This window comes from Antedon bifida, chromosome 1 (genome assembly GCF_963402885.1).
Source record: "Antedon bifida chromosome 1, ecAntBifi1.1, whole genome shotgun sequence".
Classification (NCBI taxonomy): domain Eukaryota; kingdom Metazoa; phylum Echinodermata; class Crinoidea; order Comatulida; family Antedonidae; genus Antedon; species Antedon bifida.
This window is the reverse complement of record NC_136226.1, coordinates 12023546-12040564: the sequence shown is the minus strand read 5'-3', so window position 1 is coordinate 12040564 and position 17019 is coordinate 12023546. Positions and strand designations below refer to the sequence as shown.

General features: G+C 31.9%; 1 protein-coding gene across 2 annotated transcripts in view; it reads right to left on the bottom strand.

Moving 5' to 3' along the window:
• LOC144842284 (uncharacterized) overlaps window positions 1–17019 on the bottom strand; it is a 109727-nt gene that overhangs the window by 84079 nt on the left and 8629 nt on the right. For both annotated transcript variants that reach the window (XM_078698726.1, XM_078698718.1), the window contains exons 16-33: window positions 16830–16985; window positions 15954–16395; window positions 11712–11834; window positions 9808–9999; window positions 9584–9692; window positions 8773–9020; window positions 7839–7949; window positions 7004–7195; window positions 6557–6745; window positions 6168–6380; window positions 5619–5810; window positions 5166–5336; window positions 4599–4778; window positions 4375–4497; window positions 3871–4059; window positions 3486–3662; window positions 3065–3214; window positions 2370–2492 (exon numbers count right to left, since the gene is read on the bottom strand). In XM_078698726.1, coding sequence (XP_078554852.1) covers window positions 2370–2492; window positions 3065–3214; window positions 3486–3662; window positions 3871–4059; window positions 4375–4497; window positions 4599–4778; window positions 5166–5336; window positions 5619–5810; window positions 6168–6380; window positions 6557–6745; window positions 7004–7195; window positions 7839–7949; window positions 8773–9020; window positions 9584–9692; window positions 9808–9999; window positions 11712–11834; window positions 15954–16395; window positions 16830–16985 — 3280 coding nt within the window. The remainder of the gene's footprint in view (window positions 1–2369; window positions 2493–3064; window positions 3215–3485; window positions 3663–3870; window positions 4060–4374; window positions 4498–4598; window positions 4779–5165; window positions 5337–5618; window positions 5811–6167; window positions 6381–6556; window positions 6746–7003; window positions 7196–7838; window positions 7950–8772; window positions 9021–9583; window positions 9693–9807; window positions 10000–11711; window positions 11835–15953; window positions 16396–16829; window positions 16986–17019) is intronic.

Genomic DNA, 17019 nt, shown 5'->3' with positions numbered 1-17019 from the left:
GTTTGAACACTCTAATAACGTAATCAAAATATTGGTTAAACATGCTGGTACTCTCAATACCACCCTGTCGCACCCCAGAAGATGTTTCGAACTTATCATCACTCGGATCGTCGTCAGCAAGGTATGCTTTCGTTGAGCTGTACAGTGATTGTATAATGTCAATCATAGTAGTAGACTGGTTTAAGTGAAACCTATTACGAACGCTTAGGAAAAGAAGATTACGATTCACATGGTCGAATGCTGCTGTTAAATCAATGAAGCATGTATAGAGTTTGCGATTTGAGCGATACGCAATTTCCTGGATCTGCTTGATTACATATATAGCATCATTGCACCCTCTGTTGGACCTGAATCCAAACTGTGTGCGTAGAAGTTGACTTTCATAAAAGATGGAAAAACGTGAAAGAATGATAACCATAAGTATCTTTGAAAATGTAGACCCAATCGATATTCCTCTATACATTGATGGATCAAGTGGACTGCCTTTTTTTTTCCAAATGGTTGTTAATTTGGACAGTCCCCAATCACTTGGTACTTCTTTCGTTCTCCAAATTTCCTCAAACAGTCTATGTACATGGTCGACGAATACTGGGTTCTCTGTGGCGACTTGCAACATTTCAGAAGCGACATCTAGGGTAGCTTTGCGACCTTTTAGATGTCCGATTGCATCAATAATTTCTTTCTTGGACGGAGGTTCATTGTCTATCTCAAATTCTGGTTGTCTCAGGTTGATAATATATTCTGGAGGTGTGCTAATTTCATCTGGGATTTTAAGGCTAGATTGGTCTGGATTAAAGTGATCTTTAAAGTGTTCACGTAATCCAGGACATTTTATAGGCTTTGGTGCTTTTCTTATAACATCACCGTGCTCCTTAGCTTTTCTCCATAAATCAAATATTTTTCTATTTTGGTGGGCTTCATTTAACTTGCTTGCTTCTTCATACAAATATTCATTCCGTAGTTCCTTAACCCTTATCTTAATTGCTTTCTGCATAGCCTTGATCTCCTCTTCTTTGTAGGTAACTGTGCTTTTGTTAATATTCTTTCTTTCTTTTATAAGCTGTTGTAGTCTTTCATCACCATCCCAGGGATGAGCATTTTGGTTTCTTGTTTTCTTCGGGACTTCTTCAACTGCCTTATTTAGCACTGTCATAAGTGTTGTATAGCGCTCAGTTGATGTAGTGGTTGTTGTCTTTTCAGGAGAAGTAATTTTATTAATTTTATTAATTACAATAAAATGTATAAAACGCTAAAAGTATTTAAAACGGTAAAAATCATACATCCAGGAAACAAACGGAATAAACAGATACGAAGAAAAAGTACAAATACAAAGGTAAACAGATTTTAAAACTGTACTGCACTGTAGTCATGATATAACATTATACTGTATTGCAAGAACAAATCATTCATTTAGAAGAGAGATAATGAATGTGATTGCACTTTTTCTGTATCTTTCAACTTTGCATTTGGGTTGTTGATACTTTACACGTCTTAGTCATCAGATCCACACACACGACGCAAAGATTGTGTAGCTAGCTCTAGCTTCTATAGCCTACAATAGTTAACTTGTGTAGAAGGAGTTGACTTCATTTCATATTATTCTTCTCATGTTTATGAGCGCGTCCAGAATTATTTTTTTATTTGATAGGCATATACCACATGGCGCATTTTGAACACGAAAAGTAATTACAGTAATAACAATAGAATTTCCTAACAATATATAGCACAGCTGAATCTTTTATTTGCCAGCGTATAACGGAGTTGGAGTACCTTAACCAACTTTACTTATTGAAGTGCTGGTCACAGACAGGGCAAATTTTGAGTACTTTACAGTGATATTCAAGTTGAAAACTGAAATTTTGGGTAAACAATAGAGGGTGTGCTATATATAACTTCAAAATTAAGTTATAAAACTCTCGAGCATACATCATCTGGCAGTAGCCACTTTTTTTCAAGCGTGGTATACTATAGCCTAGCTACCTAGGCCTACAATAATTTATAATAATAAAGTAGACAATATTTTCAGTGTTTCACTAACGTTTTCACATAAAAAGTTCTTTTCACCATGTGGGTGAACACTGCCCGACTCTTATTGACACTTCGTGTGACACTTACAATACAACAATGTGTGCTTGGCTTAGCAGTTGATAGATGGCTGTTAATTTGTGAAACAAAGGCTAAAGAAATGCTTTTGTTTATATTGCTGGGCATCATTATAAACAATGCCAACAGTGTTAATTGTGAAATAACATGTTTGTTTTGGCAAAAAAAAACAGTGGGTTATCTTAGATTTTGAATCTCTAGGCTAGGCCTAAGCCTAAAAACTCGCGAAATTTGGGAAATTTGGGATATATTTATTAAATACTTACCTCAAGATTGACAAGTATATCCTCACACTTTTCAACAATCAGTGTCACTGAATGAATTGAGTCTCCATAATCATTTTCAATGGCTTTTAACTCTAGCTCAACCATACCAAGGTCACGCATCAACTAAGATTTAATAATTGAACCAAAAGGATGTATATATAATAGATCATAATAGTATGCATTGCATTGATGCTCTGTCTACACTGTCTAGTTTAAAAAAAAAGTGTGATGTGCCCAAATATTGTAGTGATATGCTAAAATATGGTAGTGATATGAGATCATCATGTCCACATATGAGCACATCACATTTTTTTGTCACATAAAGATTTAAAGATTTAAAATAACGATTGTGAGGCATTTGATAAATAGGCAAACTGCCTAAAATGCCTCCACATGTTTCGAGAAACTATTCTCATCATCAGAACAGAAAACAACGCCAAGAGTACTTATATACCAATAGGACAGGTTGTATGTAAATGAGGAAGTAATTAGCATGATAAAACAACAAGGAATGTAGGCAACAAACGATCATATTGCAAGTGTGACGCCTAAGTTTGATAGTGTAGACAGAGCTTTATACTCTAATATTCAAAATGGAAATTGTCATAGGCCAGTTTGATGAGGTTGGGAGAGTTGATCTTGTGAATCTAGAGAGAGATGAACTTAGTAGGTACTTTGCTTGTTGATTTATTTACCTGTATTTTTTCTTTGCTGATCTGTGTTTCCTGATGACTAGACTCTAATCTATCTCTATGCTCCCGCCATTTTACCAACCACTGTAACTTGCAATCATCAACACCTTTCATTGCATCTTCTACCTCTTGAATAGAACCTGAATGCTTCTCCTAAAAACAATCAATTTTCTTAACTTAGAATTCAATTAGTAAAATATAGCAATGGAATCGGTTAGACCATTGTACGACATGCAGAAAAGTCATATACTGTCAATCATTAATGCTTTACTGATTTCAGTTATATAAAATAACAATAGTATGATTTATTTACATTAAAAAAAATACTCTGCCCTCTATGCATTTTAAACTGGAGTAATACTAATAAGAATGTGTTTCAATAAACAAGAGCAAAATTAAAATCATTTACACTATTTTTACTTACAGACTGTTGAAGTCTTTGAATAACTTCATTTGCTCTGGCCGCTGTTGAATCATAAAGTGTCATAATCTCTTCACGACATTTCTCATGTCGCTTGACTAGCACCGATTTTTGTGTTTGATTACTGGGTAGCTCAGCTGTTTTAAATGATCGCTCAGTTGTATTCATCAAAGTCAACACCTTAAAAATGTAATTACAATGCTACTGTATTAAATAGAATGCCAAATAAAAAAAAAGTAGAACACTTTTAAAGGGATATCTTTGGGACCATCACACAGAATAGTGGTTAGCCATAGCATTAAAATATATATTGCTTCTTGTTTATTTAACACTCGGAAAGTATCACCTTAATAAGGGGTGTCCCAAAGGTGGGTTCTATTTTATTTACCTTTCTCATATTATCAAAAAATGATTTTGAGACAGTCAGTAAGATTTGAAGTTCAATGATACGTCCCTGGAGTCCCTCATGCACTGCTAACAGCTCTTCAACGATAGCATCCTTCTCACCCTTGGTGTCTCCCTTTAAGGCTAGCATTTCAGCTGTTTTTAACCGCAGTTCAATCTCTGCATTAATTCTCTGTAAGGAAAATTTAATTTCTTTATTGTTTTTTATTTAAATATTGGTAATTTATAAGTTGTGTTAAAACCAAATTGAATGAATTGAAAAGTAATTGTTGATATAAAGTTTGCAGTACACCACGTATATTATTTCTGAAAAGAACTGTTGAGGAGAAACTCTACAGTTCTTCTCAGTACTAATATACGTGGTGTACCGCAAACTTTATATCAACATTTGACTTCGCCATGCAAACCTTCAAACAGTATATGAAAAATAATTATAAACCCATTAAAGGCTCATGTTAGTTACAGTATATGCAAAAGCAACACTTACTTGCATAGTTAGTTGTATTTCATCAAATTTTGTTTGGAGTGAGTCTGTATCATGTAAAGCACCATCAAGCTCACCAGACATGGGAAAGAAATCTGCCTCTACCCTCTCCACCCATCTAATTGTCTGTCAAATTATAAATCGATTGTATATATTCAATGCAGTAAATCTATCTATTTTAATAACTCTTAATGTCTATAGAATTACAAATTATTGCCTGTACATACCTGTCGTGCATCAGCAACAAACTGTTTCCACTGGCTGGCGAAGTCTTTACTTAATGTTTGGTTTAATTGCCATGAATCAAACATGTCTGTCAATTTATTTTTATGTTCTTCATACGTCTGTAGTTTAAGTTCCACTGTGCTTATTGATGGTTGCAGCACTATTAAAGGATCATCTCTTACCTACACAAAAAAGTTTATAACAAGATTAATTTAGTATAGTGAGGTTTGCTGTACATCATGTGTTTCAAAATTTTAGAGTAATGCTAGGCAAGTGAAGTTGAGGTGAATATACAGTTTGCACAGTTTAAAACAGTCTACACTATCAAACTATTTTTACAAAAAAGTGTGATGTGCCTTAGTAGTGATATGCCTAAATATGGTAATGATATGACATCATTGTGTTCATATATGGGCACATCAGATTTTTTTTCCACATAAAGTTTGATAGCGTAGACAGAGCTGTAGGTGAATAATTCAATTAGTTATGGAATAACGTTACACTCTCGCCTTACTATGAATTTACTAGAAAGAGAATGTCATTTACATATAATATAAATATGAACTTACAAAGTTAGCTTCAGAAAGATAGTTCTTTCCTTTGCTTTCTGTCTGGACATACAACTCAATTACATGGTTCCATCGTTCCTGAAGCTCCAAATTTGAGGTCTTCTGTGGTGGTGTTTCGCTGTTTATTGCTATTTTAAGATGTGTTTCAAGGTTTTCCATTGCATTCACCAACTTTAATAGATTATTTTAAAAAAGGATAGTGATAATACAGTAAGAAATCTAATAGCTGCTTCTGATACAGGCAATTTTCCTGGTTCTTAGGGACATTGCACATTCAAGAAGTCAATAAATAATCTGAAATCATATGTTTTGATATATTTCTAATTGGTAAATTTTATTGTTACTTTGAAACTCATATTATATAGTTATTTCTATTATAATACGTTATCACAGTCTCTTGCTCATTTAAAAAATAGTTTGATATCAAACTATAAGCTTTTACTCTTATCTTACCTCTTTAGTAAGTTTATGAAATTTCACAAGTATCAAGGCGATACGTATTCGGTTTTCCACTGAGATTGTGATTCTGCTCCATTGTTGGCGCAGTTTATCAGCTCGTTCTTGAACAGAGGATGAGTCCGGAGCACCAGAGCGTACTATATCAGCAGTAGCACTTAAAACTTTCTCCACTTCCTTCGTCTTCTCCTGCAGAAATAAATCAATAGTATGATTAACAATAGGGGTAAATAAAACAAGTCTAGTCTGGTATTTACAAGCGGTGGTACTTGTATTAGTAAATAATAATAATAACAGCAGATGGGAGTAGAAATATATAAGATATGTTTACTATGGCAAATAGAAAAAATAAGCAGTGAGAAGGAAACTAATGAAGAACCGAAGTTACATACCATAATAATATTGATGCTGATACTAGAAATGGGAACCTCGCTAGTAAAACTAAACTTGTTTGCCCAAAATGCGGACATTAATTAATGCTATTTTCACCTCTTTGAGATGTGCAATCGCTCCTAGCCTGATAGGACAAACAGGGCCTGAACTTACCCGCATATCATCATCTAACTGCTCATGACCTTCAAGGAAGTCCATCGCTGTGGTGAGTTGGTCACCAGGATCATTGTAAGTGGCTAAGTAGTTATCACCCACATTCCTTAACCAGCGGACAAGGACGGAATATCGCTCTTCGAAGTCTGCTGTTACACTATTCTCATGGACACGATCATCAAGGCACTGATTATCAAGGCGGTCCCCTTCCATCTAAAAATATAAATAAGTAAGAGTCTTGTATTTTTTCTTTTCAAAAGAAAGCATGAGTCTAATTAACTAACAGACTTAATATTGGTTACTCTTGGAAATACATTAAGGGCTGAAATAACCATAGAACTTGGATAAAATCTTGGACAAAAATGGTTGTATTATATTATAAGTTTTACCTGTAGCTTGTCAATGGTTATTTGAATATGAGAAGCCCCTGGTGTAGGATATGTGAGCATGCTCAAAAGCACCTGGCCCTCTTGGACGACTGGATCAATAGCATGGTGTATAGTACTCAAGTATTTTGGTCGATCTTGTTGGTTAATATTTTGTATTTCTACCTCCACCTTGTAGAGTGTTTCCATAGCCTGCAAAATATACAGTATGTTGTTTACGTTTATTTTTATTACAAAACAATTTATTTTATATAACTAAAAAAAAATTGTGTCCAGAATTTAATACAATAAAAGTGGACAGAATTAATGAAAACTGAAAATGTTGCTGATTGTGACAACCAGATTCTATAGAAACTCAGAAATGTTGGGCCAGCCAAAGGGTGGTAGGAGAACAGGCTGTATTTTACATTGAAATATAGGGAGCACTTAACAACACTAATATAATCTTACCATCTGAGTATGAACCATAAAGTCCAAAGTACATGTAAGTATTTGATGCCAATTATTAAGTTTCTCGGCAAAGTCATCACACAAGGTATTCACACCTCTGGTCTGGGTCAAGAGTAGTTGTAGTTTGTGTTGTGTTGAGGGCGATACTTTCACTGCCTCAACATGCATGTTTGATACTTTTGTCTGAACCTCCTAAAAAATAATTTTAAAAATTTCATGAAATATAATTATATAAGATTAATTTGAATAGTGTATATATAGCAATATTTACATTAAAAAAAAAATTTTTACTATTTTATTTATAATTTAGACCACTCTAAATATTGGAGTTGATGTCATATTAAGAATATATTTTGTTTATTTAGTTTTTTGGCAACCAGATACAAGAAACAATTGGTGGGCAGTGCACTCTTACGGATAACTCAATAGAAGTTCAAAAAATAATTAGCGCAAACATAAATCAAGTGGTTTTCTGCAATAACTCCATCAGAGGGAGTACAATAATAAAATATATATCAATGACGTCAAACGGTATCTCGTCAATAAGCATCTCGCGTCCAAAAGCATCTCGTTTTTCGAAATGCCAACAGACAAACTCAAAATAAACAAAAATGTTAATATAGATTTACCATGAAATTCACCGTCGCACTAAATATGGTTGTTGATATCATGGCCTACCCCAGGCATTTTGTTGGTCTATTTTTATGTCTGGCATTTAATGATCTAACATTCCCTGTAGCTTATTATACACACAATAAAAACTGATAATTGGTTTTTCCTTAATACTAATATGATTTTAATTTTATCTTTCCTTGTGAATTTGTCAATTACAAACCTTGAACGACTCTTGCAAGCGCTCATGGTCCTTAAGTCGTGTTCGGGTTGCTTCAATACTGTCTCCAACATCAAAATGCACTTCTCCGTAGGACTTAAACCAATCAGAAACCTATAAAAAAATATAGATATGGTCTATTATAATAAAGTATTTCATAAGGGTTGCATAAGTTAAATACTAAAACTTCTTTAATGTTTCTACATAGAAATATTTAAAGCATAAAAACCTATATAAAATTTGTTTTCATTTTTTTTTTCATGAACAATTAGAAAATTTAGAAACTGAAAATATTTCTTCTTTTTTTCATTAGAATTAACATTTAATTAATAACACTATTTATATCATATTCAACACACACTTCACATATATTTTCATGCAGTTGTTTTCAGTCTAAACTACTAAATCTTCTGAAAACAAATTTATGTGTTTGCAAATGGCTTACTAACATCTGGATTGATGATTTATTGTGGGTCAAACTACATAGCTGTTTTATTGTGTAACAAGGTAATTTAGTTTATTTCAACATAGTGAAAAGTAACATGAAAACTCGAAAAACGTATTCTTTAAAAAGTATCAATATGTCAAAACCTATTATATTCCTATGAGGAATTTCTATGATTTTTAAGGTTTCTTACTTTGGTTAAAGCCAATCTCTATTATTGTGTAAAGCTTATGCAGGTGGGCATATACATCAAATTTGGGGGTTGGTTTTTATATTTCATATTTATTGCTCGGATAATTACGTTTAAATGCAACATACTTTAATTAATATTTTATAAATGATTGCTTAGTATACAAACCAGTAAACCAACCATTAAACAAACAAAAAACTTCTAAAATGTTGATGTAATAACATATATTAAACTAAACAACTATATTACAACAGAATATAATTTTATAAAAGCAAGGTGTGTTTGTTTGTTAGTTTGCCTACCTCATCAACCTCTTGGTTTAGGTTACATAAGACTATATTTTGTTCTAGATCTAGCCGGCGCTTATTCCAAGCATCTTCTAGTCCTCGTCTCCTGTCCTGTAATGATTCCAGTGTACGCTCTATTGCATAACACGCCGTGGTGGTGGCGTGCCTGTCTTCGACTGGACTGTCAACTGGTGTCATGTTATTAAGCTTCTGTATCAAAGTTCGGCCAAGATTCATTGCTTTCATTGATGTTGCTAAAATATCTAAAAGTTAAGTTTCAAAATTGTGATTATTCAAACACATAAAGTGTTGTAATATTTGAGTGCAAACCTTTTATTTGCACAATTAAATCACCAAAGCTATACATTGTCTTGAATCAGTTACAATGCATTACTGATGTTATTATAAATGTTATCAATAGTATAGAGACAATGTAGGTAGACACAACAAGAAAAACATGATGATTTTTAAATGTCATTGAAATCAATTGTACTGGTTCAAAGCCTTTGCTAAAGATATGACAATGCATCTACTCCCAATACACACACAATTTCAGTTCCTATTAGATTTAATTGGCTTCTAGGTTATTATAGGTCATATGGGATTGCAGAAAACCCTTGGCACAAACATGAATGGGTATAGTTCATTTCTCAATAGCATAATAAACAAAGCTTCTTAAGAGAAAGTAATTTTGACATTATTTCATTATTTATTAATCCTGAAAATCAACACAATAACATATACTTTATGAACTATGTTTAGAATAAACAAGAATGCAATGTTCGTTATTGCTGTATATTTGCAAATTAATAGTTGTAAACATTACCTTTCTTTAAATCGTGATGGTTTTTTAACCTTGACTCAGAATCAACAACATTAACTGGCATCTCCTGGCTTCGTGATTCATCTGATGCCCGTTTTAATTTATCAGAAAACTAGAAATTAAAAATAATGTTAATTCTTTAATGGTTACAGTTACATCGATAGTATAGTAGTAGTAATAGTACTACAAATTTATAAAATAATTTCTCCACAAAAAAAATTACTTACATCCTCAGAGAGCTGGTAGAAGTTAATAGCCTCATCCAGTAAGTTGCGTCTGTCTTGAAGTTGTTTGTTAAGGTCTTGCCATGCCTCGCCAAGAGACTGGGCCATGGCTTCATACACATCGTTATAAAATTGCTGAGTTGATACTAAATTATCTCCTTGTGTTAGTAAAGCATTAATCTGTTGCTGCCGTGACTGAAAGTAAAGAAACATGTATCATTTTAAATATGATATCTGGTTAAATGTACGTAAAACAAATATGTGTAACAGAAATTACGATGAAAAAAACTTTGGTTATAAGTTAATTTTTAAAAATGCCTCTCTATTTACAACATTTGTGTAAGAGAATAGGGATTTTACTGTGTAATTTCAACTATCCCCAACTGATAAGAAAATGCTTATTTTTAACAAAATCGTGTAGCACAATAAAAGTCCCAAAATTATAAAACATAGGGGAAATTATAAATCGATAATTAGAATGTATGATCAATAGAAATTGTTTTCCTGCATCTGGCCTTTAATAATATAGTATCATGGAAACATTGTGATAGTTATAGGTTATTACAGGCTTCAATTTCCTAAATACTATAATAAATGTACGGTATTAATTCAGACATATATTTTTCATATAGTAGGAGATCCACAAGTCAGTTTAATATAATAAAAAAATCCAAAAAACCGTTGCAAAGAGGTGAATCTAATGTCGTCTTCTTGTCTGGAAATTGCAGTTTAAAAAGCATTTTCCAAGTGGGTTCATGTTTTCAATTTATCAGGCAGTCTCACCTGACATGAAAGTTTGTGTATGTGCAGTTTAAAAACACATGTATCTCTAATCATTGGAATAAAATGATTCAATGCAATTTGAAATACAACCCAGGTGATTTGGAAATTTTATGTTCTCTAACAGTTTTTTTGTTAATAACAATAATACTGTATTTATATATCCATCTTTTGTACCTGCATTTGTTACATTTAGTCACAAATTTAAGGTTAGACACTGATACTAAATTTTATTCAATTTAAAGCATGTAGTTATGCTGAATAGAATAACTTGTTCGCACGTCACAGTTTAGCCCTTTTAAAAATCTTTCTCTTATTAAGGGACAAAACACAAACAAATATGAGTATTAAAAACAAATGTATAGCTCAATTTATAAGTTAAATTATTAACTATTGTTTTTAAGCAACAATGTTATTGCATATTTCCTCTACAATTTCTACCAATGTAACAATGAAAGTACTAAAATATATGAAGAAATTTGATGAAGCCAAACGCCATGAGAATCGTAACTAACCGAAACAAAAAAGTAAATCAGACATATCAGATGTTAAAGGTCAAGAAATATGAACATGGTGATAATTCATCTAAAAGGAACTTTTGTATTATTACTTGTTTCATAGGAACTATAATAAAGTAGAAAACTACTCTTACTTTATACCCATGACTTAAACTGTACAATATTATATATTTAAATTAAAAATCGGTATTTAATTAAGTAATCATCATTTCAATGTGAGATTATGCATTACTGGTAATAAAATTAGGTTTATTGAACACCATGTAAATTATGGCTGGGAATTTTTAAATGACGGATTGGAAACATAGGCCATACCACAAACAAATTTACTAGTATTTATTTGCCATGGAAAAGGTCTTCTGAAACTTTTATTCGCCATTTAAGAGAACTATTGTAATACTTGAACCCTTAATGAAGAGAGCCTGCTATGGTATGGCAAGTTGGTATGGTTGAAATAGTACATAGTCACACAGAGGCTTCAAATGGTGTTAAAAGTCTTTTAAGACTGTACAGTGTGAAAGAAAGTTAACTGAATGGCTGACACCACTTACTTAGGAGGCAGCAAAATGAGATTAAAACATTAATATATTAAAACATATGTTAACTTACTGCTATTTGTTCTACTAATTTATTGTGCTGTGCTTTGAGATGTAGTGCTTCTTCCTTATTTTGTCCAACGTCCGTCATGCGAGGGGTCATTTCGTGAACTTTTACTCGTACCCATTCTGTTGACTGAAATATGAAAAAAAATATATATATATCTACTCTCAGTACTTGAGGATGTCTTGGGATTAATAATAGGATCGTGGAACTATGCTGGGACTAATTTAAATAACTTCTAGATATCATTAATATATTAATTAAATGTGTACAACAACAATATGATAATAGACTATAAATAAATAAAGGGTTTAAAATATCCTACAGTAGTTGAATCTATTTATACAATAACATTAGTAAACATAACCCTGAGAACATTACTATTAGCCAATCAAATTTAGTCTACCCAATCACAAAGTAAGTTAATTTATGGTAGGCATTCCACAACACAACAGATAAATTGCAGTATGTTTAGAAATGTTTGAGGCAATAAGTAAATTGGTTAGATTCACTTTAGGGTACATAGTTATTAAATCAAGGCTGATGATAATTCCAGGTTTTGTTATGTTTTTACATTTTATGTTGATGTGAAACAAGCATAGTAGATGATTAAATACAGTACTGTATCAAGATTGAAATAATCTCAGTAATAAAATGATTAAATAGAGCATAAAAGAGGTTTTTTTTTATTTGTGCAAAGTCTAGTCGCTTTAATTTTACTTTTATTAAATTATGGATGAGATTTCTATGTCTTCAGTATGATTATCAAGGACGTAATGATCAACATTCAATGCCAGGTGGCCAATGCATTCTTTGGATATTTTAATAATCTGTAACTTTGGGATGATTTAATATTTCCATAATTTTGTCTGTATAACCAGTAGCCACATGGGTACAGTATAATTATTAATATTATTACAAAATTAATATGCTGTAATAATTTATTTTCAACCTTCTGTAGGCCTACATTTCTTTTTCTCACAGCCATGTGTAGTTTCATATCCCTATTAAACGGTTTAACGATGAAAATCTTTTAAGTTTTAACAGATGTTTTTACTGTAACCTACAATTGGCTATTACAGCTGTCAATGCTTGTCATCACAACATTAATGATACTTTAAAGATGCGGTGACACATTATAATTATCCTTTTAAAATTAAACAATTTATTTTATTATTTAATTTTTAAAATGTCCTTTACATTAATATGTAAAAATATCCTGACCCAAAACTGTCCATATATATTCTTAAATGCTAATGGATGTCTGGAAAATTTTACATTTTTCAATATTGACAGTTTAGTTTAGTATCACTGTATCTTTAAGACCATGATTATTGTCTGTGTCTCTGACCTACTTATCTTTTATTATTTTTAATTTATCATACTTGTGGTATATTAATATGCATTTTGCATTAAATTGATAATTGTTTTTTGTCAAAAATGTCTACAATTTTATAACATTAAAAATATATATATATATATACATCATGCCTTAAAAATCAAAATGCCTCAAAAAATTGATTTTAATTCTATCAAAGTAACAAGAATTGTATTTGTGCAGTAATTATTTAGTGTAATTCATATCATAATTTAATAAAATATTAAAATTAAAAAAACATTAACACGTCCCTGGCATACCATGAAGATTGATCATACTCTGAAATGTGTCCAATATTAAAGAATGCAATGACGTCAGGGGGCACAATTGGTAAATACAGCTTCACTCAAACCTACTAACTACCTAACTGCCCTTTTCAAAGAGGTCGAATCACCCAACTAAGCCATGCCTATAAATAGCTAATATCAGTTTCACAGCATGGTATAATTGCTGAAGTGTGCGGCTGTCAGTAGCGTTAAATCCTAGAGAAATCCACAACTGAAAAACCGCAAGAACATTAATTTAATCCGCAAATCACTACTGGAAAAGATATAACAAAATTATCATAACATGAAATAAAAATCTATAAAACTGCCCTAGTTTTTTTTTTTCAACAAAGATAGCAAATTGGTAAATACAATTAGTGAAAATCAGAAATATATACTCAATGTTTCATTGTTTACAATAATTTGTATACCTGTATGTTTTTCCACAGGGGTGATAATTATGTTTAATCACAGTTTGTTACAATTATTTTAAACTCATCATCTTATAAATACTACTGTGAAAAGCTTAAATTATAAATAATAGATATAAAATTTAACAGAATTTAATATTGGCACTTGGAAAAATGTTAATATTCAAAGAATTTTAAGATGAACACCCTACCCATAACAAGTGTAAAGTATCTCCATCTGCAAGATGCCTTATCAAGTTGTGTGTGCCTACTATTGGACACTCAAGAATCTAAATATTTATGCTGATCTCAAAACGAAGTTACTCTAACAAGACAGACAATTGTGAGGGTCAGGCCCCTCATTAATTTATTATTAACCATAAAACAACAATTACTAGAGCATGTATATTTTTATTTAAATAAAAATATATAACATTTGTTAAAATCAGTCATGCAAACATAAAAATGTCAAATTCAGATGACTATTCAATTAACAATTCAATCAAAATTGAATCAGACATTGTAATTGGCTAAAACAGTTTAAATGCTCAGTATCAATAATATGTCTTATTTAGAAATTCTCCATGGTGTTATTAAACAATTAACTAACACTCATAAGATAAATTACAGAATTGACCCTCTGGTCATAGAAATTAACACAGCACATTTTATCTCATGCATTCTTTAAATACCACTTTAAATGCCAGTTCCTAGTGTAACACTATAGTGGTGTTAAATATGTAGACATCACTGACAAAAACTTAATGAACTAATTAGACCTATTTGACTTATTTTTAAATAACTAATTAAAATTAGGTAAAGATAAGCTTTAATGTTTTTAAAACATTTCACCTACTCTGGAAAAAATCCCCCTACCTTCTCATCTTCATTCAAAGCAAAGCAGTCAAGTTTCAATATTGTGATTTAAAATACTGCAAACTGGCAATATTGTTATGTTGAATATTAAAAAAGCATCAAAATCAAGCAATCAAATAATACATGAATTATCTAAATTGTTTTAAATTTATGTGGTAAAGTTTTTCAAAGTTGAATATAAATCATTCCCCTGGCTGCTAAGAACCCCTTTCCCACCTCTTTTAAAACCAGACTTGCGCCCTAGGTTACTGGAATAGAAGCACTTACTCTCAAAACCGCTAGGATGATACGAGCCTCTCCAGACTGCACTGCTACTGTACTGATCGCAGTTACCCCTCCTGGTGCAGCCATCCTTACCCCTCACAAACAGTTACCGACAATCGCGTAAATCCACCAAAAGTTACAATTTTACGATCATATTGGACAATTACAAGCACGGACATAAACACGTACATAAACAATCTACACACGGAAGATGTGTGTATACTGATTGTACTGGCAACAGCAGCTCTGGAGGCTGATGAACTGCCTTCTATAGTATGTATTAGGTTAACTGCATGAATCCTTATTAATATTCATGAGCTTAAAGCTGTTTACTACTTTACAGAAGTCAGACCCTTTGGAATATTCCATTTCTTCATGGGAGTTATTTCCAGCTCATTGTTTTACAATCATTGATTTATAGCAACTATTAATAACTTAATTTATAATAGCAAAATCACAAATGTGAATTTGAGAATTGAGAATTATACTTTTAGGTAGCTTAACTTAAAATGACATGTATAAAATAATAATAAACTTCACAATCTTTTATTTGATAATGTATACACAAAAATCGGCCAATGCATAAATTATAATATAATTACTAATTTGTATATTGCTACTAAATTTACTTTTTATTTGACTATAAAAATTGTATTAGTACTGTAAAGAAGAAGTATGGTGGTTATTAATTCTTGACAGAAACATAGTTTTCCCTTTTTTCAGTACCGCCGTTTTTCAGCAACAGTAATGAGTGCTATATTTTATGCAGTAACGTAAAACATAGCCTAACCAACACATTAAAAAAATAACCCGACTCAAAGCATGCTAACTGTGTCACTAGAATGACCCCTCAATAATAATATTAATAGTAAAAGCATAACCTCTTAAAAACTCTAAATTTTGTAGCATTATCTACTGAAAAAGTAGAGGTAAATATACACAAATGACGTCGAGTATGTTTGTTTTGTGGAGACAATTCATTTAAATGGTTAATTTAACATCAAAACAAGTTTATTTCTTACGTTTTATATATAAAATGTGTATAAAAGTAGCTTACCTCGTCTATTTCAGCTTCAAACTCTTTTAATATCCTCATTGCAGCCTGTTCTTCAGGAGAACTATCCCCAAATCTAATATTGTTCATTGCTGCTGCAGTATTCTGAACTTCTGTCTTGGCAAATATAGGCTCCTGTACAAGAGGTTCTCCCTTCATGGAATCATTATAACTAGCATAGTTATCAGACATAGGTGATGACACCTTTTCCGGACCATCTTGAAATGTGGATGTTATACTATGATTGGGTTTAGTGTATGGAGAAACCATTCCTTGAGCATCTTTCCATGTTGCTGGGACAACTTGTTGTGGTTCAGAGTTTGTGAATGGCGATACCATTCCTTTAGCATCTTTCCATGATGCTGGTGAAACGTTGTTAAGGTCAGATTCAAGAATAGAAGAAGTGTCTTTGGCATTCGGTCCTGATATTTGGTATGCAGATAAACTGTCAAATATAAAACAAAATTAAATAATATTTTTATTAAAAATAGGACTACAGTATTTGGATTTAGATTTTAAAAAGGAGCTTCCCATTTGCGATGACCTATGACCTAGTCATTGATGTGTCATTGGTCTTCGTCTGGACATAGAAACCAAAACAGTGGATCAAAGCATAGAGTGATGAAGCACGTACATTTCGGAAAATTAATTTACACGACCTAACTTGTTAATAGATTACCGGAAATTGAATAATAAAAAACAAAGACTCGGTGACCTAAAGGTATGAATGCCGGGCTAGTGATCTGGTTTGAGTTGCCCAAAAGTATTACTTAAACATTTATTCCAAAAGTGGTCTTAATACTGAGAAATCTGTACAATTATGTCAGAGTACGGCAAACCATCAGATAAAAATGTTGAGATGGCATTGCCAATACTTACTCTTTAATATGCCTAAGAATACTCTCTGCTTCTTCTGGTCTTGATAGTAATAAATCCATCTCTAACTTTTTAATTTTCAATTCTAACAGTTTCTGGTTAATTAAGGTATCATCTTGACTAAAAACCTGACCTGCTGGTTCTGGCGTTGAAACCAATCTAGAAGAGATCAACATTCAATACATTAGCTCAC